Genomic DNA, 24,128 nt, shown 5'->3' with positions numbered 1-24,128 from the left:
CCAATTAGGGTTTTGTTGGCATCCTCCAATTGCTCTGCGCCACGTGTCCTTGGGGACACCTGGTGCTTTTTCATTGGTTGTAATCACGTGGTAGCACATGAATTATGCTGAGTTGTCCACCTTTCATTGGCAGTTGTCAACATCAGCATATTCTTATTCCTTAAAAAGATACCTTCTGGAAGGTTGTCTGACGTGCACAATCAAGGTTGCCCTAATCCTGATTTGGATAAGGACGATGTTGATTATGTGCATGTGTGATATGCGCCAATCCTGAGGATGCGCGAGGTCTTCTCTTTATTCTCACGCGCAGATGTTTCATGCGCAGATGTGATATGCACGAGCATGTGATATGCGCCACGCGCTGATGCGCCACGCGCATATATGATATGCGTGAGCATATGTGATGCCTGAGCATCTGTGGTGCCTGAGCATATGATGCCTGAGCATGTGATGCATGAGCATATGTAATGCCTGAGCATCTGTGGTGCCTGAGCATATGATGCCTGAGCATGTGATGCATGAGCATATGTGATATGCGTGAGCATATGTGATATGCGCCATGTGCGTAGGTTTTGGCTTTGTGCCTTCATAATGTCTTGATTTCAAGCCTCTTGTCCATATCTTGTGGGTTGACCCGCCTCGCTCGGTGTTGAGGCGGGTACATACCTCTTCAGCCCGTTAACTCATAAAGGACGAAAATCATATTTTTTAAAAATCATGAAAATAGTTACTTTTGATGATGTTACACACTTAGGGGGAGGGGTGGTGGATATGATGAAATTTCTCATCACACATTTCACCCAATCAAATGGTGTCACATTACTAACCCCAAATTTATTACATGTGATGAATTTTTACTAGGGGTGGTAGTGTGGTGTGATGGTGTGTGATGGTGGTGTGGCTCCTTCCCCCAACGGTCATTTTTCTTGGAAAACATCCATCACTTGCGTGATGGCCATCACTCGCGTGATGGCCATCACTCAACCCACCCATCACTTGCGTGATAAACCACCAGCGGCGGTGTGGGGTGAAGCCATCACGCATGATGGGCCTTCCTCACGCGGTGCCCCGGGTGGCCTTTTAGAGTTATAGTAACATAAGAAAAATAATCATGCATCTAGTATATGGATACGTGAGTTGTGTAGGAGATTTTGTTCTCATCAATGTGTTTTGTGTATTAAATGCAAGTGAGACAGGACCAACATTATCGTATATTCGGATCACCTTTTCAATCGCATGCAATAAAATAATGTACTGATCTAAGATAATTCATGTGAGCGATGTTACATTCGATTTTATATATTATCACCCTATTAATATATGTTGGTATGAGTATTGTAAAACATCATAGTTTTACACATCACATTATACTTTTGAGGTAAGTGTTCTTCATATTATTGTCATATATCTAAGCAATTTGGTTGAAGATTGATACATTATATTATATATTTTAGATACGCAACTTATAGCACATTGTGACAATAGTTCACAACTTCACAATTCCGTGTTGTTGAAGTATTATTAAGAGGGTTGTATCATATATGACAGTTGTGAGTGACTTACCATGGCCAACTGCATAATGTTTGCATGCAGCGCAACTGACTTATCAAAATATGAGACCACAACTGCACCATGGTTGGGCTCATGTTATGCTTAACTCATAGATCAAACTACATTTACATTGTCAAAATCATGTTACGTTAAACTAAAAAGAGTCTGCCCGTTCTTGTGGTATAGAGCTGCGAAATAGCTCTAATCACATTCAATCTAATGAAATCACACAATGAATCAATTGAAACAAGATCAAGAATACATACAGTAAAATAAAGTTTTTATCGTATAATTTCAGAACTTGTTCGTAAACAAAATGATTGCAGTTAATGAAAGAGACGATTATAGGCGTATATTTAGTATAATTATTTATAGGCAACCAGTGGCGGCCCAACAATTTTGGTGGCCTAAAGCGAAGTAAAAAATATGGGCCTTTTTGCATTGTTTTTCTTTGGTTACACGTTCGATATATTAAATTTCATTGTGAGTTATGTTTGAAACCTTTGATACATAAATGTCTTAGGTATGATTAGAGATGATCAAAAAAACCGGTTCCTGGAACCGAACCGGTTCCTACCCGTTTTTTGTAGGAACCGGACCCTATCTGATTCAACCCGATGATCCGTGACCGGTTCTTGCATTTCTGAGTGGGGGCGGGTAGGAACCGGAACCTAACTGGAACCGGTTCCTAACCGTTTTTTTTGGCCGTTTTTTGACCGTTGGGGTCAAAAATAGCCGTTTTTTGACCGGTTACAGTATAGGAACCGGGTTAGGAACCGGTAAGAACCGGTTAGATAGGTTAGGGGTCCGAGGGTGGGAGAACCGGTTCAGTTCCCTAACCGGTTCGAGCCTGGAACCGGTTTAAAAGGTGGTTTTGAATATTGGAACCGGTTAGGAACCGGTTCCGGTTCCTAGTCCAGAACCGTTTTGAACATCTCTAGGTATGATCACGTAAGTAATAAAATAAGAATACCCATTTTGTATACAAATGTTAGACAAAAAACTAGACAAAGGGCAACAAAAAAATAAAAATGAAATGCATAAATAGGTCATTGAAAAACAAATATTCACAAGAAACAAATTAATTTATGGCCACTTTTTGATAGGTATGAAAAGTGGCATATATTTTTATTTGAGAACTCAAACTTTTGGCACGTCCTCCTTCTAAGGAGATAGATATGCAATTGCAATTAAAAAAAGGAAAGCTTCAGCAGGGACTCGAACACGGGTCATCATGTTGGCAACACAACAACTTTACCAACAGACCACACCAACGAAGTGCAACAGGAACAAATAATATATATTCCAAATACAATTTTTTTTAAATGGAGGCCCAAAATATTTGGGGGCCTAAAGCCCATGCTTTAGTCTCTAAGCCTGTTGGGCCGACCCTGTAGGCAACACAATCAATGATGTAAGTTAAGCTCATGTTAAATGGAATAACTAAAACCAGGGTTATTTATTGTAACATCCTCAAATTTTTGATCCAAATTTGACAACTTAGAAAAGTTGAGGGATCAAAAGTAATATTAATACAAGTCATGAGAAAATGTTAAATAAGGAAATAGAAGAAAAATAAGGAAAACAAAAATATTTCTTAAAGCTAAGTATTCTTACATTGAGGAAATAAGTAAAGAGAAAACTCCATCCCACATGGAAGGATGCAAGAAAGTGGAAACATTTCACTAAGGTATAAATAAGGAAGATGGAATCTCTCCCACATGGAAAGTGGTAAAGAAATGGAAGCTCTTTATAAGGAAGATATTTTCCATAGTAATATTCAGTGGCGGACCCAGGATTTTTTGCCAATGGGGTCCCATATTTTCGGTGTTCAAATTTTTCGGGTCGGTCGTTGTTCAGGTCGGGTCGAGGCGAAGAACATAATAAAAAACAATATCATAATAAAACTTTTTTTTCAATCATCACTACCTGAACGGGTCAAAATGGGTCGGGTTGACACATAAACACTTTGTTTTCCCTTTCTTAAACATTTTTGAGATAGAACCTAGATCCACCATTTCATAAGCATGTGTTGAAAACCATTAACTTAAACTAGTGAAAAATAAAACTGATATTTTAAAGTGTTTGAATGTTTCTAAAGAAAACCATGCATAAAGTTGAAAACAATGATATGTATTTTAGAGGTGTTTGAATGTTTCCAAAGTTATCATTGCAACATTAGCAATCAAATGATTGATTAACACTAAAAATTAACACAAAAAACCAAAAACTGAGCCTTGTAAGACTTGAACCCATGACCTTTCAAAGATAAAACAAGGGACTTTCCACCTGACCACATCAACATTAATAGTATGGGTTCCAAGTATTAAATCTTATGGGGTCCTCAAAAAATTTAATATACCGCTTCTAATAAATTTTTAAAAAACATTGGTGTCCCGGGACCCCGATCCACACTATGTGGGTCCGCCCCTGGTAATATTATTTTAGGAATATCATGCACCAAGCACGCGCACGCGCTCGCACTCGGGCTCGAGAGAGGGCGACGGCGACGGGCGTAGGGCGCAATGTGGCGCTTTGATGGCGCACTTTGCACTTGCCCATCACGGTACGCGATGAGTCCAAGAAGATGGCCATCGCGGTACGCATCGGACCATGATGACTCAGAGACACGTGTCACACTCTGGTGACACGTGGCAGAACGTTTCAGACCACGTGGCGACACGTGGCACACGTGTCAGGCCACGTGGCGACACGTAGCAAGATCTCAGAATCTATGTCGGTCGCGGTACGCGACGGAGTCAGGAAAGGAGCCCATCGCGGTACACGATGGGACTCAAAATCGGCTATAAATAGGGTGGTCGTGGCACATTCATTTCACACACCCACAGCTACTCTCTCTAGAAATCACTCTCTCTACCTCGGTTTGCGTGCCGAACACCGTTTTGCGTGCCACCGATCCGACAAATATTACATCGTAATCCGTGCCAAATACTGACGTTTCCTCGAAGTGCGTGCCACTCAAGAAACCCGACATTTCCGTCTCGAAGTACGTGCACGACCCGGTGACACCCGAACGTTGCCTCGATTTGCGTGCCAAGAAGAGTTAATCAAGAACGACTCGATAAACGTGCATAGAGTAGAAGTGCTGCCCATATAAACTTAGGAATATCTAACTCCGAATACCCGTGCGAGGTAAGGGGTTCTGCCTAAGTTATTATTTTATTATTATAAATAGGCTTAGACCATAGTCGAAAGTATAGCCGAACCTTAATTTACGATTGAGAATAATATAACTTTTTTTAAGCGAAGGTTATAGCTTAAATAGTATTTCTTTATTGTTAAGAAATATAACATTCAAATAATATAGTTTGATTAATGTTTCTTCTTGAAGAAGAAACTCAGTATAGACGTTTCTTCCTGAAAAAGAAACGTGGCCTATAATTGGTAAATAAAGAAAGGGACTAAAGGTCCAAATGTTTTGAATAAACATATGTTTTTATCAAAGTTAACGCTATACAAAAATAGACTAAAGGTCTGAAGGTAGATCGATGATCTAGTTATTTATATAAAGTTTATTCACGTACTATAGGTCCGAGGTAACAAAACAAGAAGAAGGAAACAGAAACCAGGAATCGGTATCAGAAACTGATTATAAACAGAAAAGGTGAATAGGCCCAAACCTTTTATACTGAGTCAGAATGTTTGCATAGGATTTACGAATCCTTAAAACTTTGTGTTACAATAATAAGAAACGGACACTCTGATTAAGAGTATATATGTGTCTGGATCCAAACATACATGGTGACTCGGCATTTCCCCAAGGCCATGCATATCATCAACATGCCTCTGAAGGTCTACGGGACTGTTCAGAGAAATGATATTGTGTATATAATTATTGTACAAGGTACTTAGGGTAATTTGATCACAATTTAGTTGGGTGCCTAATGAGTAGTCACAAAGGTATTATTGTTAGTTTCACAAAGGTAATGAAAAGATATTTTTAGAGTCAACGTTATTCACCAGCTTTGTGCTGACGTATTTTCCCACCCATGTGACAGGGAAACAAGAAAGGTTAGAACATACAAGCAAGAAGAAATAGAAGATTGGAGTTATAGTCATAGATGCTATCTGATGGCTCAGATATTTTATTTCAAAATATTACGAAGAGTTATGTTTTTCAAAGAAATGTATTTGAAACATTAAACGGGTATTTTAACCCGAGAGTTTAATAAGTTTTCAAAGTAATAATATTTTATTTAAAGACTTCCGCTGAAATAAAACCTGCAACTCTGATTTATTTACAATTATGGTACCAACTTATGGGTCACGCTCCTAGGCCTTAGATGGGGGTGTGACAGTTATCATCATAGTAACTTCATATCCGTACCAAGATCATCGCTCATACCATTCTTTATCATTGTTAACAAACAAACTTATCAAATATATCATCCACACCTTTCATAAGCATTTGCAACAAGTTTTTAGTAGTAAATATTGTTTTTCGTAGATTTTGGAAAAATACTTTCCACTCATGTTCGGTGTTGTAAAAATCTGTCTAGGTGGCCTAGTACTCGAGGAGTAATCTCCAAGCAAGCCTAGTACTCACAACTTACTAGTCGATCGACTTGACAGTTTCCAACGACTTATGCAACCATGCATGTGTAATAGTTTCACATAAATTAAGTAAAACAATACACTAAAACTAAAGATCTATCCAATGGCATGATTATATAGGCCTAAAAGTAAGAATTCCCGCTCAATTCTACCTAAAGACCCCAAAAATTCCCACGTTTAATGGTGTGTCACTGTGCCAGGTATTTTTAGCTAATGGGGCTAAAGGCGTTGCCTCACTACTGATGCCATTAGATGTCAGATTTGATTAGTTATCGACTAAAATCGTGTAGGCTTGCCTATTCTGAAACAAACTAAAAATGTTAATCTTGTAGAGTTAATATATTACATTTCCTATAGTTTACTACACTATTTGAGGAAATTGTAAAAATTCACAACCGTTCCATTAGATGGTTAAGGTATGAAATAGCATGTCATGTGTTCAAACCTTATACGGTATCAAAATTTAGTGGTTAAAAAGAAGAAAAATAGAAAGAGAGAGAACGTGACAGAATTTATATTTCAAAATGAGAGATGATAGGGGCCAACAAACCGAAAGCCTATTTTTACCTTTTGATTTGGTTTTTTAAATAGATTCAATTATGACATCAAACATGCTTCTCCTATTCTTAAAGTTAACATGTTTGTTAAACTATATATAAATAAAGACAAACGGTGATTACGGGAAACCAAAAACAATCAGGAGGACACAATTCAAGGATCTTAAATTATTATGTTTCTCCTTTTCTTTTATTTATGTACAAATCATCTCTTCAATTTAACTGAAAAACACTCACTCGCATGCCTATAATATGTGACCAATTTAAAACAAATATATATGCATACACACTTTATGCTAACAAGGTAGCATAAGAAGGAAAAACGTCTCACAATGCATCCCACATGTGTAAGTTTTATCCGCCTCTATAATATCTTACTACACATCGTCTAAATACCTAATATATTTTTGATATTAAAATTCGTAAATAAAAAAACTAGACTCCTTTTAAGGTATTTTTTAGAATTTTAAAATTGCGACCTGCAACTTAACAGCCGTAAAGCACAAAAGCATAAAGTGTGTAAAGTCTTTTAAGGCATGTTACCACTCCATTTAAGCATGATTATGTAGACGTAATTTATGGTTAGAAAGAAACAAATAATTTCAAAGAAACTATGCATATTGCAACGAATATATTGCTTAATTGATTAGAAGTAGAAACTATTCGGGGTGTGTATGGGTCCAATCAGTTTGTTTTATGCTAAAATCGAACAAAAATCCAGAGAGGTCGGTTTTTAAGATTGAAAACCATTAGGTTTCAATTTTTTCGGTCTTTGGTTCGAGTTTGGTTTAAATTTTTGTCAAAATAATTTTTTGGCTTGATTTTTTTGGGAGAATTAAAAAATTAGAAAAAAAATAATGAATTTGAGGCTAAAATAATTGATTATTAATTATTATACAGCTGAACTAAAATACTTGGGAGTACCATTATAATTACTTCAAAAAATAAAATAAAAATTAAAATTCTATTAAGTTCTGTTCGGTTTTTTCAGTTTAGCTACATGTAAAACCGAAATTTCGGGTTTTATGACAACACCAAATTGTGGGGTTACTTTTTGTTTATGTTCAGTTATTTTGGTTTGGTTTTTTCGGTTTCATGTAACACCCCAAAGGCCAGAACTACGCATAATACAGCATGTAAATTGAATTTCAAAACATGAAAAACAACTTGATTTGAACTTTTGAAGTGATTATCATCCGTTCAATACATAAGCTAGCAGTTGATTAAATCAATTAATCAGCTAAATCTGCTACTATACATCTCACAAGGATGCGTTAAATTTGATTACAGAATACATACATATACATTCATCACAACTGCTTATTAACAGTTTCATTAATCATTACGTGCCGCTGATCAATCGATAATCGATCGATTAATCAAACTACCAGCGATCAGTCAAACGTATGCTTCAAAAATTTACGAAAACTCCTCATAAACGAACTCGCTTCGTGTTCTTTTGTGAACTTCTTTTGATGCAACACATTACTCTTCGTGTTCTCGTGAACGAATTTATGTTTCGGCATCGAAACGTTGTCCTTGTTGTGGTGATTGTGGTTATGGTGGTGTTGGTGTTGGTGCTGGTGGCGGTGTTGATGTTCGAACTCGTGTTTAGACTTCAAGTGCGAGTATCCACCGCGGCGGTGGAAGTTTCGTGCATCGGGTTTATCGGATTCGGTGTTTAAAATAATTTTTTTTCCGTGCGAGGCTTCGGATTGCGGTTTCACGAACGGGTTTTGAAAATGTCGGTGATCGGAGAAACGACGGTTGATCGCGTGGAATCTTGCGAAATCGGATCGTGGCGTTACATTAACTCTAAATATCTTATCGGTATCTGATTTCTGCGTATTAGACACAATGTAATTAGACAAATGTTAGAGGTAGTATCATTTAAATATGAGTTTGAGTTATATCAAATTGTTATAAAGTTTCTACATACTAGATAAACAAATAACAAGTATAAAAGACAACTTTGGTGCCGCAAAGTACCATTGGGTTGTTTCGCGGCACCTTATTGGTCCGCGACATTTGTCTTTTCTTTCTTTTAATTACGGTACCCTAATGAACTTAAAGAAACTAACCGAATGTCATTTTTGTTTTTGTTCCGATACCATAACAAACGTGACTGAATCCGATCAATTCGTGTGGACCCACCGTGTTTTGTTTTAATTCTGGTATCGTAATGAACGTGATGAAAACCAACAAAATCCGTCTCGAGTTAGGTTTAAGTGTTTTTAGTCCCAGGTGTTAAGGTGGTAAGTCGACATAGATGCGCCGGGTGATACCACTAGTATTATATAAACATGAGTTATATTACATGGTTTTCTGATTTATGCATAATTGACACAATGTAACATGTAACAAGTAATCATTATCTATTTATCTGATATATAGATGTTTAAGTGTAGTATTATTTAAATATGAGTTAAAATCTAATTACATGGCATATTAAATGCAATGTAATTAGACAGATTTTAAAGGTAGTATCATCTAAATACGTGTTATACCAAATAGTTATTTGATTTTTGCATTAGGCACAATATGATTAGACAAATATTAAAAGTAGTATTATGTAAAAAATAAGTATATAACTACACCTATTGTAAGTTGTAAAACAATAATTACAATTATCAATACAATTTAGACAATTACGCCTTCATTACCTGATCGGCTTCGTCCAATCTTGATTCGGTCTTGTCGGTCGGTAAAACAACGAGTTTACTCGAATCTTCGGGTAGAGATTCGGTAGCGCATTTAGGGAGATAGGCCTCTGTGGGTTTAAGATCGAGTGAGATACGGGCGGTTGAGACGGCGAATAACAATGTGAAGATTGTTATAGCAGCAAAGTTTCTCTCCATTATTATTGTGTTTGTGTTAGAAATATGAAAATGTGGAATGGGTTTGGGCAGGTTTATAGAAGGGAGATTAGTGGTAACGGGCAGCGGGCATATCACCCTCCACGTGATGGTTCGAAAAGAATTTGAGTGCCGTTGGAATCATTGGGTCAAAGAAAAAAACAATATTAATATTATTTTTCAAATTTTGTGAATGAATGATTGGTACTTATTTTGGATGGATGAGAATAAATTGTGTTGATCCTGTCTCACGGAAAAGAACAAAAAAGATTTTATTGTTATGGTTTAAATTTTTACAAGTTTATGAGAAATGCAAATCAATTTTTTTTGAATGGTGAAATGTTATTTTACCCTGCTAACTTTTAAATTACATCAAATTAAATATAAACACGAATTTGGTTTTCTAGTCCCATAAGTTGTGGAGTTTTCGGTCCTTAAGACACAAAGTTTTGTTTTTAGTAAGATCGATTTTTCTATTTAAAAAAGAGTTGTGGCGTATCTTGTTGGCAATTTACCAGTCATTGTATTTTATCGCTTTGAATGGTAAATGAAAAACCTTTTAGGTAAAAAAAACCGTAAACTACTTACTACTTTTTACATGAGATTGAACCCAAGACGTACCATCTGGGTTAATCCCACAATTGCGTAGAAATGCGCTTTAGGTTTTTAGAGTAGATCAAGATTTTCTTAAATGCAAATTATGTTTAGATTTATGTACTCTGTCAATTTATACATTTATTTTTATGACAAATTTATTTATTATAAGTATTTTAGGATATATATACGTACAAAGTTAGGCCCACACATGTTATGATGTTAATTTGTAGGATTCTTCTTCGTCTGTCTACACAGACGTGAAACTGAAATTAGCCATCATGCCTTGGTGCTCATTGCTCAACCTAGAGTCCAGTCGGTCCATGATAACTGTATTATTATAACCTTAAACATGATTTATTTATTATTCAGTTTTTGTTAATGGTTTTCTTTGTGATGCGGGTGACCTAAGAATCGAAAGCGAGTCACAAGTTGAGTAACGGCACCTCAATAAATCATAAATTCATCATCTGTAATTTACATAAAACTGTTGGAACTTTGTTGACATAAGTTTTGTCCCACATGGAAGTAACAATGGAAAAGTACGTGTTTATAACCATTAGTACAAGTAAAATAGCAAACTATCAAGTTGAGAACTATTGAGCTAAGATGGATGGGCTTTGTATATATTAATATTTAAATTTTTAAGAAATCAGTTATATAAATGAATTAACTATTTGACAGTTATATAACCGTTTTTATGATTCAGGTTCCTATATAAGGATCATTGATATGAAGAACAAATATCTTACGTATTCGTTGAAGAAGGAAACATAGAGATTTTCGTCAGAATCAAGGTCGTCATCTTGGTTGATTGTTGTATCCTCAAAACAGATCCGTGCATTGGAAATTTCTGTTTTAGGTCACTGCTCACAGGCCTCAATCTGGTAAAGTTTTATAAATATTTTCTGCAATTCAAGTAGGTTTCTCCTTTGTAAACTATTTATTGAATGTAATTTTATATTTAGTTCTAATTTGGGATTCAATCTTGTTGATTAGTGACTTTTGGTATAACAAAAACTATAATAATACTTATGAAGTTCTAGAATAATAAGTAATAAAGAGAGAAATTCAAAACAAAGATAAAGACAAATAATTTAGAGATAAGACTAAATAATGATAATTAATTTAATAATAATCAAGCCAACACTTGGATAAGGAGAATTCAAATTCAAATGATGGATAGGGGATGATCATTGACTCATGCATCACGTTGGAAAACATAGCTAGTGTTTTTGTAGGTTGAAAAACTCTCTTAATGTTTTATACACAACGTTGGATGAAAAATATATAGTGATACTAAAGATGAAACCAACCACCGAAGAAGGTGGGAGTTGTTTTCCCCTACCACTACACATGGTCTAACAGTTGAATTCGACACACACAAAAACTTTAAGCTAACGCAAACTTAGAGCATTTCCAGTTTCCTATTGTAAGGCGTTTGAAATCTATGGCCTACAAAATAACCACATAATCTTGAAATTGTTTTTAATAACTTACTAAAAGTAAATGAATCAACCCACAAAACTCAATTTGAAATTTCAAATCTAACTCTTTTAGATAAATGTGTTTGCCTCAAAATTAACACAAACTCATTTAAACCCATACCATAGTCTTGTTTTGAATTTTGTTTTGTATTTTCGTGCCACCTAAGAAATTTATACCCGTAACTAAAACTTTGTGTTTTGTATTATTCCCGTTATTTCTTGCAAAATATGTGAAAGGGTGAGAGTTTTTCTTTGGGCTGGTTACATAATTTTTTTCTTTTACGTGATTAAACTCATAGGCCCTTGCAAAAAATAAACTTAAAAAGTCCATATTTTAATGGGCTTCTGTCAGTCTTCATATCAAGGCCCAAATAAGCTTCCTCTATGGTGTACGCCTGTACGGTGTACCTAATTGACCTTGAACATATGCTAGGTTTATTTTCTTCTACTTGAAAATAAGTATTATTTTTGGTAGCTTGTATTTTGGAACGATAACAACATTGACTACTCATGTTGAAATTTTGAATTCTAGAAGAAAATAACCAGAATATAATACACTAATAAGCTCTCATATTTGTTTGCAAATTGCTCTCTGACCAATTATGTGGTTTTTGATTAGGCCAATTGGTCTCTAGAAGAAACTGGACTTTGATTTTGGTCACTTTAATAATTGGGTTTTATTTTAAAAGATTTTTCTCACATTGTAATACTTAAGTACTTAACCAAGCCATGGACCCAGGTTGGGCTGGATCAAAATTCACAAGGTCGTTTCAGTCTATTGGGCCAATCCTAACTGGGCTCATAGTCTCATACTCACAAGTCACAACTCTCAAGTAATGGAATTAATGATGAACCAAGTCACCAACCACTAGGCAGTGTTTTTGATTTCTAAGTAAAAGCATAATAAGACTAAAGTTTGGAGAAGATTGATAAAATTTAAAGTTTTATTTTAAGCTTATATGAAAAAATGCAAGTTAAGGTTATATACAGAGACATCAGACGTGCTTAATCAAAAACTAAACTACTAAAGTAAGTTGATAAATGTGAAAACTGATGCGTTAATGGTGGTTCATTGATTAAGTTTTTTAAATTATTGTTGATAGAATAGTAAGCTTCGTAAAGCAGGACGAAATCAGAGAGGATTAAGAGGGTCTTGTGACCTTCTAGTCACTGTAATTTGTTAAGTTTGTATATATCAAAGCCACACCGTTTTAAGAAAAAGATGACTCGGATCTCTTTTGTAGTCGAAAAATGAAAGAAGGAAAAACCTTGTGATGACCCCATGACTAAAAAGTTTTGGCTCGCCATTGTTTATAAAAAATATTATATTTAGATTCGTGATTAAGAAAAGTATAGCTTTATATTCCCTCTGCTTGTTTATTTACCGGATATTAAAAAACTTTGTTTGGAACCATCAACTTAATAAAAGTATCATATATATTTAACTAATTGTACTTTTCTTACTAAGCTAAAGTGTAACTAACTTTGTTATTTAATTTATGACATGTGAATCGTATATTCGATGTGATAAGTCAACGTGGGACAAGAGAAACGTGCTACTTAGGTGGATTTACGTGTCGTTACACTGTACAGTTATAGTCCAAATCAAATGTGTGATCAAGACCAAGTCAGATTATTATTTTAATACTATCTTAATTACTCCCACTTGTCACTTTGAATTTGTGATTTTATTCTCCAACCGTGGCCAAAAGAAACATACATTTTGAAACACTTGAAATAAGTCCAAACGAACCAAATCATACTGCAAACGAAATGAACTTTACAATGTTTGACTGTTTGGTTGGGTCAAGTTTTTTATAAAACGAGAACGGTTTAGATTTCGGAAAATATTATTAGACTATTAGAGTATCCAGGGTTGTTTTCGAAAATCATTAAAAAATTCTAGTTAAAGTTCGAGTAAAAATATAGACTCTTAAGTAACATTAAAATAAACAAAAGGAGGTGTATATTTTATTGGGTTTAAACAATAAAAAAAATTAAATCAGCACAAACTGGGTAATTCGAATATGGTCTGAACTGTCCAACCTTTCTATCTTTATTTATAAAAATCGGCTTAAATGAATTAGATAGTTAGATTATAAACTGGGTTTTTGTTGTTTCTTTCATCAAGGATACATAATATTTTAATAATTCTAAAAATTTTAGGCCTCCTTGGGTGATTGCGCCTAGGATGCTCACCCTCAGGCCGACCTGAGACCATCTACAATGCAGAGTCTTATATTGGTCACAATTTCACGTCAACAGTGTATTATCTTTTAGACATGATTACATAATAAAACGTCATTTTCGTTTGTATTAGCTTTCAGGTTTCATTCTTAGCGTTTAAACTCTTACTATCCTTTACGTTTCATTTTTGTTTCACTTTTCATTCTTTGACTAACTATGTCAGTTTCTTTTAAGTTAATTCATGACATGTGATTAGCATGGTAAGGGAAACCATTCAATTTACCCCATTAATTGATGACTAGTGCAAACGGTTTTTTAAGTTAAGTCATGACACTCAGTTTAATATTCTTTAAAAACCGTAATTAGAGCATGACTTGAAGTGGAGTTTCAACATATTATTATAGTCTGACCACTGTCTGCTGAAATGGTCAGCCCAGAATATGAACGCCAAACCAAGGGGATGAATCTTTTCTTTTGGATTTTGAATTGGTCAGCAGCCACTTTTTCATTATTACACAATTATCCTTGCTTAATAACACAATAACATTACTTCAAGGGCTGAAACTGAAAATTAGTTCTACGTATATCTCTTTCAGGCACTCACCATGATTTCACGCAACAAATATTTATTACATATACTTCAATAGTCAATAATAAGTTAATAACATATAATAAAAGAATCTTAATGTGACTATGTGAGATTTGTAAAGTGTGCTAAGCTAGAAAACCGAACAGAGGTGACATGAAAAAAATAATGTACACCACTATTGGGCTTCCACCAACTAACTTGTCCTATAACCAACATGAGGGGCTTAAAATTTTCGAGTGAAAACGAATAAATAAATTTCGGGCAAAAACGGGAAAATTTATTTGCACCCAACCACTTTATCAAAAGTTGCATGCTTTGTATAAACAAGTCCGTATTGTTAAACTAACTTTAATAAGGGCTTGTTTTTGCTAAGTTTTAGTTTTTCATGATTTGATTTACTTAATGATTTGACTCATGGTAGAAAAAATTAGTAGTTAATCGTAATGTGAAGAATTTTAACTTTTGCAGTGACCGGTTCTTTTATGACGATTTATCACCATGACAATATATTAAGTTTGCATTACAATAACAATTAATTACTCATTCTTTGTGGAAAAAACTACTAAGATTTTATAAGGTTTTGAAAGTGATTACTAGATATAAAATAACCAAGGATAATTAGTATAATAAAATAAGGCCTAGGTGGCTAGGTGGAAAGAATGTTTAATATGTTTGTTGGGCTGGTAGGTTTGTAAATTTTATGTACATGTAAATATATATTTTGGGAACCGATCCCTATTGTCTATGTGACGTTTTTAATGTGTAATAAATTTAGCCGTTAAAAAAATGATAGTCATAACTTATAAGCACAACCTAATTAGTAATTACACAAGCACTAAGTTAATTACTTTTAAGGGCTTGGGTTTGAAGTTTGAACATTTAACTAGACCTATAATTATAAATGAGATTGTACATGGATCAAATGTTAGTTAAAAAAAACCTTAAGTGTTATTTTATAAAGTTATCAAAGTTAAAGGGCTGAATAGGTAAATTAGTAAGATTTGAATTGGTCATACGTAGCAAAAGTGGCTACAATGAGTCCAATTGTGAAGAAAGAAAACACATGACACGGTTTCTCCGGTCAAACTTCAACATCACCTTAAATTCAAATAGTTAAAATCATATCTCATTTTTAGCTTCACCATCCTACCTCTTTATTATTCAATTTCAAGCCCATTTGAATTTGTACACAATAAACATATGGACACTAGTGCTTGTATTATCAATGAGTTAACACAAGGGAAGGAGATAGCCATGCATCTAAAGTCCCTTTTGAGCTTAGAACCATCCTCTCAAACAAAACAAGTTTTGATACAAGAAATCATATCATCATATGATAGAGCTATGTTGATGGTCAACGGAGGCGATTCTGGTGGTCAAACACCATCACTAGCACCAGCATTGCACAACCAATCTGAATCATCGGTTTCCATTGATGAAAGCCCACGAAGTCAGGGTTTCAATCAACCATTCGATAATTTACAAGACGATAAGCTTGTATCTAAGAAGAGGTATATATTTGTCAATCTTTATTATCGATTAGTGCACTCGTAGCTTCATGCATTATATTTTTTACTTGATTGATGTTACAGGAAGGATATATTGCCAGCATGGCCAAACCAAATTAAAATCTCAACGGTAAATGGTTTGGAGGGAAACAGTGATGACGTCTATAGTTGGAGAAAGTACGGACAAAAAGACATTTTGGGTTCTAAATTTCCTAGGTAATTGAATAACCGGTTACTAAACAAACACCACTTGCACATCATTGTCATGTCATTTGGTTCATTTGATAGAAATTAGAGATTATAATGTCCATATATGACCATTTTTCTTCATATTATACAACTCATATGATATAGCAGGCTATAGTGTGCAGAGTTAATCTGAGATCATACGAGCCTGTTTTATGTGACCCATGAAATTAAAATATTACACATTGTTAACAATTTTTGTTAATTTTGCAGAAGCTATTATAGATGCACATACCGCTACGTCCATCACTGCATGGCAAAAAAACAAGTGCAGAGAACAAACGAGGACCCTACAGTGTTTGAGATCACTTACAAAGGGCAACACACTTGCAACCCCACCGCTACACCACCGGTTGCACCGCCACATTCACCTGAAAAACTTGACCATACCGAACAAAACAACCACCAATTGTTGTTACTACCAAACCACGTTACCACCTCAAATTTGGATTCATCGGTTCCATGTTCATTTTCCTTCCCTTCAACATCATTCGGGTCCATTGAAAGCTACCAACATGAAATCGATTACAATGTTTTGCAAGGATATTCACCTTCATTTATCTCACCCGCGGCATCCGGATCAAACTATTTGACCGAAGGGGGCAGCTATTTTCATCATCATGATCATGACTCAAATGTGTCGGGAATAACCGCTACTTCAGCCACTAATTCTCCATTTGTTGATCCACAAGATCATAGCCAAGATTTCGAGTTTAACAACTCGGGATATCTTAATTAGTTGATTCATATGACTGTTCATTTCTAGTCATGGCCTCGTAGGAAACTCACAAAAAGAAGAGTATTAAATTCGATATATAGTTTGCTAGTTGCATAAAGGAATGCTTAGTATTGCTTACTAGCTAGAATCAATAAAACCTTGTGTGTACTAATAAAAGCATCAAGAATCATGCATGTACAAATTAAAGTGTATGATGTAAGAGCCAAGGAACATCTAGAATTTTTTTTATATATAAATATAATTTTTTTGAATCTTGAGTGTATTTCAATGCGTCTAGAGTATTAAAAGTAACCATGGTGAGAGGAAATTACATTGAAGTGCTAATCCAAAAGTTGATTGACTCATGTTTGAACCAAACATATTTACACGGGCAATGCTTTAACTTTCGCTTTGTTTGAAGTTACGATAACCAGTTTGCCCAACTCTCGGTCCCAACTTTTTAATGCGTGGACCGTGAACATTTTTTCTCAAATTTAAAGATTTTATTATATTTATTTTTTTTTAGTAAAAACACATGAATATTCGAATTTAGTAATTTACGCATTTAGTTAAACTATTAATTTCACTCCTACGCCTCCGATAGCTCTAAGAAACTAATTATTATTTTTTAACCCTACAATCTTAATTCAAAATATTTATTTTTTCAAAGTTTTTTTTTCTGTTATTTTTTGAATTATATATATATATATATATTTGTTTAGATGATTATTTCTTTGTAATCTATGTTTGTTTGTGTTAATCATTCTTCTATCATAGTCATGATTTTCATAAAAAGAAAAAATCATATTTTTGACCGACCCAAATTTTACCCTCTTTATAAAAAATTCTTGCATCCACCACAATCCTAAATGGTAATATTTTGTGCTTTCACTATGCTAACTCTACGCAGTGAAGAGGTGAATACAACCATCATATCTAAACAAGTTAGTTGGGTGCATCAACAACATTTCAACTTGATAGATAGCTACGGTTGATCGTACTTACTCTTGATGATAATCTTCAGTCTAATATAACTTTGTTATTTACCTCCGTTAGGCTTACTTCTTTTGTAATGACTAAAGTTATAACACAAGCAATTTTGTATTCTCATGGATGAACATCGCATCATGCTTAGAAAAGGCTCGGTTCTAACAAATTACAAATCCGTTCATAAATTTATGAATCGAAAGTCTATTATATATTAAATTTTTAAATGATCATGCAAGGATTATAGTATGCTTTTTAATTCCTTAAAATCTTCGGTAACACAATAGTTCAATACAATAATTGGTATGCGAACACGAAAACAATTCATATGTTGCTTCTTAGAAAGCAATTCATCAAGAAACTCTACGCACAACGTTTCATTAAAAGCGTGAACGTAATTTGCACTCGCCTTGAAATCTTGGGTTGATAAACATTAAATTCCAGTTGATTGAAACCCTAAACCATTTTTTCCTCTTTAAGAGGTTGTGTAGCTTATAAGATGTATAATAAAGATATGTTGAAGACAAGGGAAGCACAAAAAGAGAAACTTATTGAATATAATAAATTAGTATGAAGTCAAACTTTGAATTTTATACTACATCACCATCACTCATATTCTTTAATTTCTTAACCTTTAAACTAAAAAAATATCCTAAAATCTTTCATTCTCTATGATTTTCTATCAACTTAAAATAGTGAGAAGAGAATTAATATTTCTAGATCTACTTTTAGACTCTTGATTTTTGGAATTTGGAAGGATAACAAAATTGACCACGTATGGGTATATTTGAATTCTAGAAATTCGATGTTGTTTGCAAAAGTTGACTTATTATTTGGTGAAATACTCCCATAAATGTCTATTAAAAATGAGAGTTGAATTTTGTGGTGCTTAATTTGGCCTCTCCTCCAACCTTTAGCAGAAGCTAACTTTTGAGTTTCGAAATATTTACCTAGAATTGGATTTGGGTTTATCTCTCTAAGGATTCGTTACATGATAAGTATGGGTGAAATTGATGGTTTACTCTTTCGTTTATCTTACACTCGAGAGTCTTATAGCACAAGCCATATGAGGTTTGAGTTTTAGAAAAACAAAACGATCTTTTTAGCCAATAGGTTAGTTTAAATTCATATATTTATGCACTAACCCATATCCCAAAATACCATGTTGTCAAGTATGTCAAGAATCTAATAATCATGTCTAGTTCTAACTAATATGATTGTTTAGCAATTTGGTAAAGAGAAAGCGATTTTAGCTATGCGTTTAGATGCATCACAAACTCATGTTTTTACAACGGACAAGTTAGAATGGGAGATGTCACTGAATTCTCATTATCCAATGTAGGTTTTATAATTTAGAATAGCCCCTATATGTTTCTTTAAACTATGTGTAGATCACATCTCATGTTGAAATATTTTAATGGTGTTCTAAAATCCTAATCATATAAGTTAAAAGAGAAACAAAATCAAGTATGGGATATTCTTTTGTGAAAAAAAAGTCTAATAGATAATGACTAAAGACTTGCATTTTATTGAAACTGCATAACCTTTTTGAAATAATATATCATTAATTGTTGGGTAATTCATTAGCCATCAAGAGTGACTTTTAACTCACTGTTGAGTGTTGACCGTCCAAATGGTTGTTGATGCATATTTAGTGCCGAGAGACGAAGTTGATGTTGATTACGACTGTTGGTGATAACCTAAGTTATTTATGATCGAAGTAATACTTGTGACCGTCATAAAAATTGTTAGAATTCAGTATATAATAGAACTATAGAAGCGTCTATGAACCCATAAAATTAGCTAGAAATATGGATGTAACCATAGGCCGTTCTTGACCTCTTAATAGTCACGAAACACCTTCAAATGTAACAACGATCACTTGAAGAGTTTCCATGGTAGAATGTTGCCCCTATGCAAAATTTGCCTTAAATAACTACGATATGAAGAGTCATGATGGTTCAACGCGGTGTGAACAAAACGCGTGCCTGTCCATACCAAACCATTATGATCGTTCGTATACATGTATATGGTTATGCCGTTTGATTTGCCCATTAAGTCCCTAATAACGTACTCGTTTATAATATGTTTAACCCACCCGAAAAACAAACTGTAATAACTTCTAATTAACTCAATATGTTCTTCTAGAAAGCTTATACCATGATGTATGATGAGATCACTTTTTTTATTAAGATTCTTTATATTGAAACTGCTTTATTTTAGTCATCCAAATGATTAACTAACTGATTTACGACACAATTACACAGTTATCCTTGATGTTTACTTGAAATAACAAGATTACGTACTAAGGTTTAAAAGTTACAAGTTTTGGTATTAAATTTTTAATTTTGTAACAATGTTAGGTGCTAACTTTAACTTGCGTTAAAAGTTAACAAAATTTGCGTTAACTTGTTGTCGTAACACTCGGTTTTACCAACGTCCGGTTTCAAGGCTCAGGTTATTAATACCTGGACTTCAACGCTCGGGTTTTACCAAGCCGGTTTTAGACCTAATAAACGTCGTTTTAAATCTATTAAATTTTTTGTGCGTTAATCTTTTTATATGTTAATTCGACAAGTTTATATTTTGGGTTTTATTAAGGTATTGTTACGAACGTTACCAATACCCACCGTATACGCGCCAACTCATCGCCACAACACAACGTTCGGGTTTTACCGACCGAATAAGTAATGTCTTAAATATGGTAATTTTAAAATAATGCTATACAAGCACCATTATTTTTTAATTTTATTTTAAGTATGTTAATTTACTAAATTTATTTTTTTAGGTTTAGTTCCAATAACGAGGGTAATCAATACAAACCGAATTCGCGTTGACTCATAATTGCAACGCCTGAGTTTTACCAACCGATTTCATCGCTCAACACATGGGTAAATCACTTATTGTCATACTAGTCAGGACATTAGTTTCCAAAATATTACAAAACACATATATGCCAAACGTTTTAGTTTAGAATGTGTAATAACAATAATGCCCTAAGCTTCTTTTGCACTTTTTGTTAACATTTAAAGAAAGTTAAAGTTAGTACTTAATATTGTTACAAAATTAAAACCTTAGTGTCTATATCTGTGACTTTTAAATCTTAGTATCTAATCTTGTTACTTTAGGAAAACGTCAGGGACCAACAACGTAATTATGTGCTGATTTATTTTGAATCACATCGGAGTGATGGAATATAAGAATGACTATATAACACAATTTTTTTAAATATTATATCGAAGATATTAGCAGCCTCACATACAATATCCCAAACTTGTATATGCCAAAAATATTTGAATATTTATAATAAGCATACAAACAAACTATGCGTTCAAAATTAAAACCACACTAATTTGCAATATCATCCAACGGAATATTATTGTTATTATTTCAATCACTCATTTGGCTAAAAACTCAAGTTAGAGCTTAAACCTATTTAGCATGTTCCACGTGGTACAGAGATAGAGTTGAAATGGTCAGCACCCAAAAAAATTAGGTAATGAAGGGGAAAGTGGGAAAATCTCTTTTTTGCATTATTATTCAATTTCATTACTTCATGGTCTAAACTGTAACTTGCACTAATAGTAACAAACTAACAATAGGGCTATATGTAGGGTTGCAAACGAACCAAACAAGACATTGCTCATGTTCATCCATTAAGCTAATGTCGGACAAGCAAACGATTCACAAACACCTAACATAACGAAATTTCATGTTCGTAATTAAATAGATGAACTTGTTTGTGAACGGTTCACAAACACAAACAATGTTTCATTTGATATGGCTATCCGAAAATGGTCAATGTTAATGGTTCGACCACCAAGTTCATGCTTCTTTTTTTACATTCATATTCATATGTTAATTTACATATAAATTAATTTACATAATAGTCATGTATATATTTTTGTTCAAATTTATGTGATAAGATTAGAAAAGTAACCAAAATGTTAAAAACCTTTAACGAGCAAACAAAACAGAGAAACATTAATGAACATAAACGGACATGAACAAACACGATATCAACGTTCACAAACACAACTAAACGAACATGGTCTTTATTCGTGTTCATTTAATTATTTAACCGAACAAAAGTCATATTCGTTCATTTATTAAATGAAGGAACATAAACAAACTTTTCATCAAACAGATCATTAACAGTCAACTGAACATTTGGCTCATTTATAGCCCAAGCCAATGCAAATAAAGTTACTTAATATAGATATTAAAGTTGAGGGTGTTGTTTTACAAAGTTTTAAAAGTAAAAGGGCTGGATAGGTACATTAGTTATGTTTGAATTGGTCAGCAGCAGCAAAAGTGGGTATGATGAGTCAAATTCTGGAAGAAAGTAACACTCAACACACGGTTTCTTTAGTCAAACTTGAACATATTCCAACCTTAAAATCATCTCTCAATCCTCAATTTCACCATCCAACACTCCAACCTCTCTCTTTCTCTCATGAACAACAACCACCTATCACTTATCAAAATCAAACACACTTAAGTTGTTCACTCTGCTTCCCAACTTGTATACAATAACAATATGGACACTAGTGTTTATATCACCAACTAGGTTAGTTGCCCGTGTAGAACACGGGTTTAAGAAATTTTATTTTATAATTCTAAAAACATTTGAAATATTTGAAGAAACAATGTGGTATTAAATATTAAAGGTAGAAGCATATGTTTAATTTACTAACACATTAATCTTAAATATTATATGGTTGGACACAATATAAATGGTAACATAAATGATAGATTTATTCATGTAAAGTGAAAAAAGACACAAAAACTGATAAATTGTTGAAACTAAGGAAGAAAGTAAGTTACAATCAAATTTGACAAAGTGAAACATAAATTACAAATCTCGAAATATCTCTTTGTAAACAACATTAGATGTCTTATTTGTAAGTTTGCCATCTGCGTCGAATATTAATAATTTGACTCCGTCTCTACTCTTCACTCTTGATAGTGCCACATACAACTGTCCATGGCTGAAAACCGGATGCTTTAAATACAAACCAACTTTTGATAGTGACTGTCCTTGGCTTTTGTTAATCGTCATTGCAAAACATACTGAAATTGGAAATTGTCTTCTCTGAAACTTGAAAGGAATCTTGTTATCTGTAGGTATCATATTTACTCTGTGAATATATGTGCGAGTACCAATATTACCTCCAGATATTATTTCAGCTACTACGACATGTTTTTAAGAGATATGACTCGCAGCCTAGTACCATTACACAAACCAATTTGATGGTCAATGTTTCGGAGTAACATAACAGGAACACCCACCTTTAAGACCAATCTATGATTTGGCAATCCGGAAATTTTAAGACCGTTTAACACGTCGGGCGAGTATAAATTTGCTTGCAACGGATCAACGAAGTCTTCTGTTGGACAGATACTATCTGAGCTAAGGTACTCCTTTTCATCTCTGGGAAAAAGTGAGATCAATCGATCATTAATGTCTTGGACATCTTCATTGGTAGGTGCAAGTATTGCTCTTTCACGAAAGAATTCAATATTTTTGATATCTTGTAGAATTGAAGGATAAACAAAATCAATTAAACTTTGAATCGGATCATACGAGTCATTGATCAAAAGATCATGAGGTATGTCTATTGTTGCTTCGCCATCATTTGAACCACCGACATTTCCCTCGCCTATATCCAACAGCCATTTAGCAAACTGGTTTGTCTGCTCAATATCAGATGCTTGAGCTCCGATGGTTAACCGCATGTTTTTTGTTAACCTAAGAAGTTTGCATTTACCCCAAATATAGGAAGAACATAAAGATGCATTCACAATCTGTTGTCTGCTTCCGTTTGTAATAACAGGAAGAACTTGCCTAAAATCACCACCAAAAACAATAACTTTACCTCCAAATGGGATTCCCGAATTGATAGAAGTATTAGGAGTTAATACGTCCGTCATTGTTCTATCAAGAGCTTCAAATGCATGTTTATGTATCATTGGGGCTTCATCCCATATAATCAATTTTGTTTCCTTTAGTAAATGCGCATCATCACTTCCTGGTTTTATGCTGCAAGTTGAGTCCTCGTTAAGATTTATAGGAATATGAAATCTGGAGTGTGCTGTTCTACCTCCTGACAACAGCAATGATGCAATACCACTTGAAGCAACATTCAATACAATTTGACCATTAGATCGTATTGCCACAGATAATGTCTTCCACAAAAATGTCTTTCCTGTTCCACCATAGCCGTAAAGAAAAAATACACCTCCTTTGTTAGCTTCAACTGCGTTCATGATT

General features: G+C 34.0%; 3 protein-coding genes across 3 annotated transcripts in view; 2 read left to right on the top strand and 1 right to left on the bottom strand.

Moving 5' to 3' along the window:
• Positions 1–15,531: 15,531 nt before the first annotated feature.
• On the top strand, positions 15,532–17,109 carry LOC143531265 (putative WRKY transcription factor 41). The gene is made up of 3 exons (XM_077026598.1): positions 15,532–15,906; positions 15,988–16,119; positions 16,363–17,109. The coding sequence occupies exons 1-3, from the start codon at positions 15,596–15,598 to the stop codon at positions 16,886–16,888; spliced, it is 969 nt and encodes a 322-aa protein (XP_076882713.1). The 5' UTR covers positions 15,532–15,595; the 3' UTR covers positions 16,889–17,109.
• Positions 17,110–22,131: 5,022 nt separating this feature from the next.
• Positions 22,132–24,128, top strand: part of LOC143531292 (putative WRKY transcription factor 53) — a 31,676-nt gene continuing 29,679 nt past the window's right edge. Inside the window, exon 1 of the mRNA XM_077026619.1 lies at positions 22,132–22,424. The gene's annotated coding sequence lies outside the window, so the exon portion shown is untranslated. The remainder of the gene's footprint in view (positions 22,425–24,128) is intronic.
• LOC143531252 (uncharacterized) lies at positions 23,048–24,124 on the bottom strand. The gene has a single exon (XM_077026588.1). The coding sequence runs from the start codon at positions 24,122–24,124 to the stop codon at positions 23,048–23,050; it is 1,077 nt and encodes a 358-aa protein (XP_076882703.1).

This window comes from Bidens hawaiensis, unplaced genomic scaffold, assembly GCF_021521415.1.
Source record: "Bidens hawaiensis isolate Kalapana, Puna unplaced genomic scaffold, B.hawaiensis_p1.1 tig00009139_1, whole genome shotgun sequence".
Classification (NCBI taxonomy): Eukaryota; Viridiplantae; Streptophyta; class Magnoliopsida; order Asterales; family Asteraceae; genus Bidens; species Bidens hawaiensis.
The sequence above is the reverse complement of the archived record's forward strand: the minus strand, read 5'-3'. Positions and strand labels throughout refer to the sequence as shown.

Excerpts from the sequence above, each read along its gene's own strand:
- LOC143531265 (XM_077026598.1), top strand. The coding sequence starts at position 15,596 with ATGGACACTAGTGCTTGTATTATCAATGAGTTAACACAAGGGAAGGAG. Across the intron at positions 15,907-15,987 it reads AAGCTTGTATCTAAGAAGAG|GAAGGATATATTGCCAGCAT; the intron begins GTATATATTTGT and ends TTGATGTTACAG. Across the intron at positions 16,120-16,362 it reads TTGGGTTCTAAATTTCCTAG|AAGCTATTATAGATGCACAT; the intron begins GTAATTGAATAA and ends TTAATTTTGCAG.
- LOC143531252 (XM_077026588.1), bottom strand. The coding sequence starts at position 24,124 with ATGAACGCAGTTGAAGCTAACAAAGGAGGTGTATTTTTTCTTTACGGC.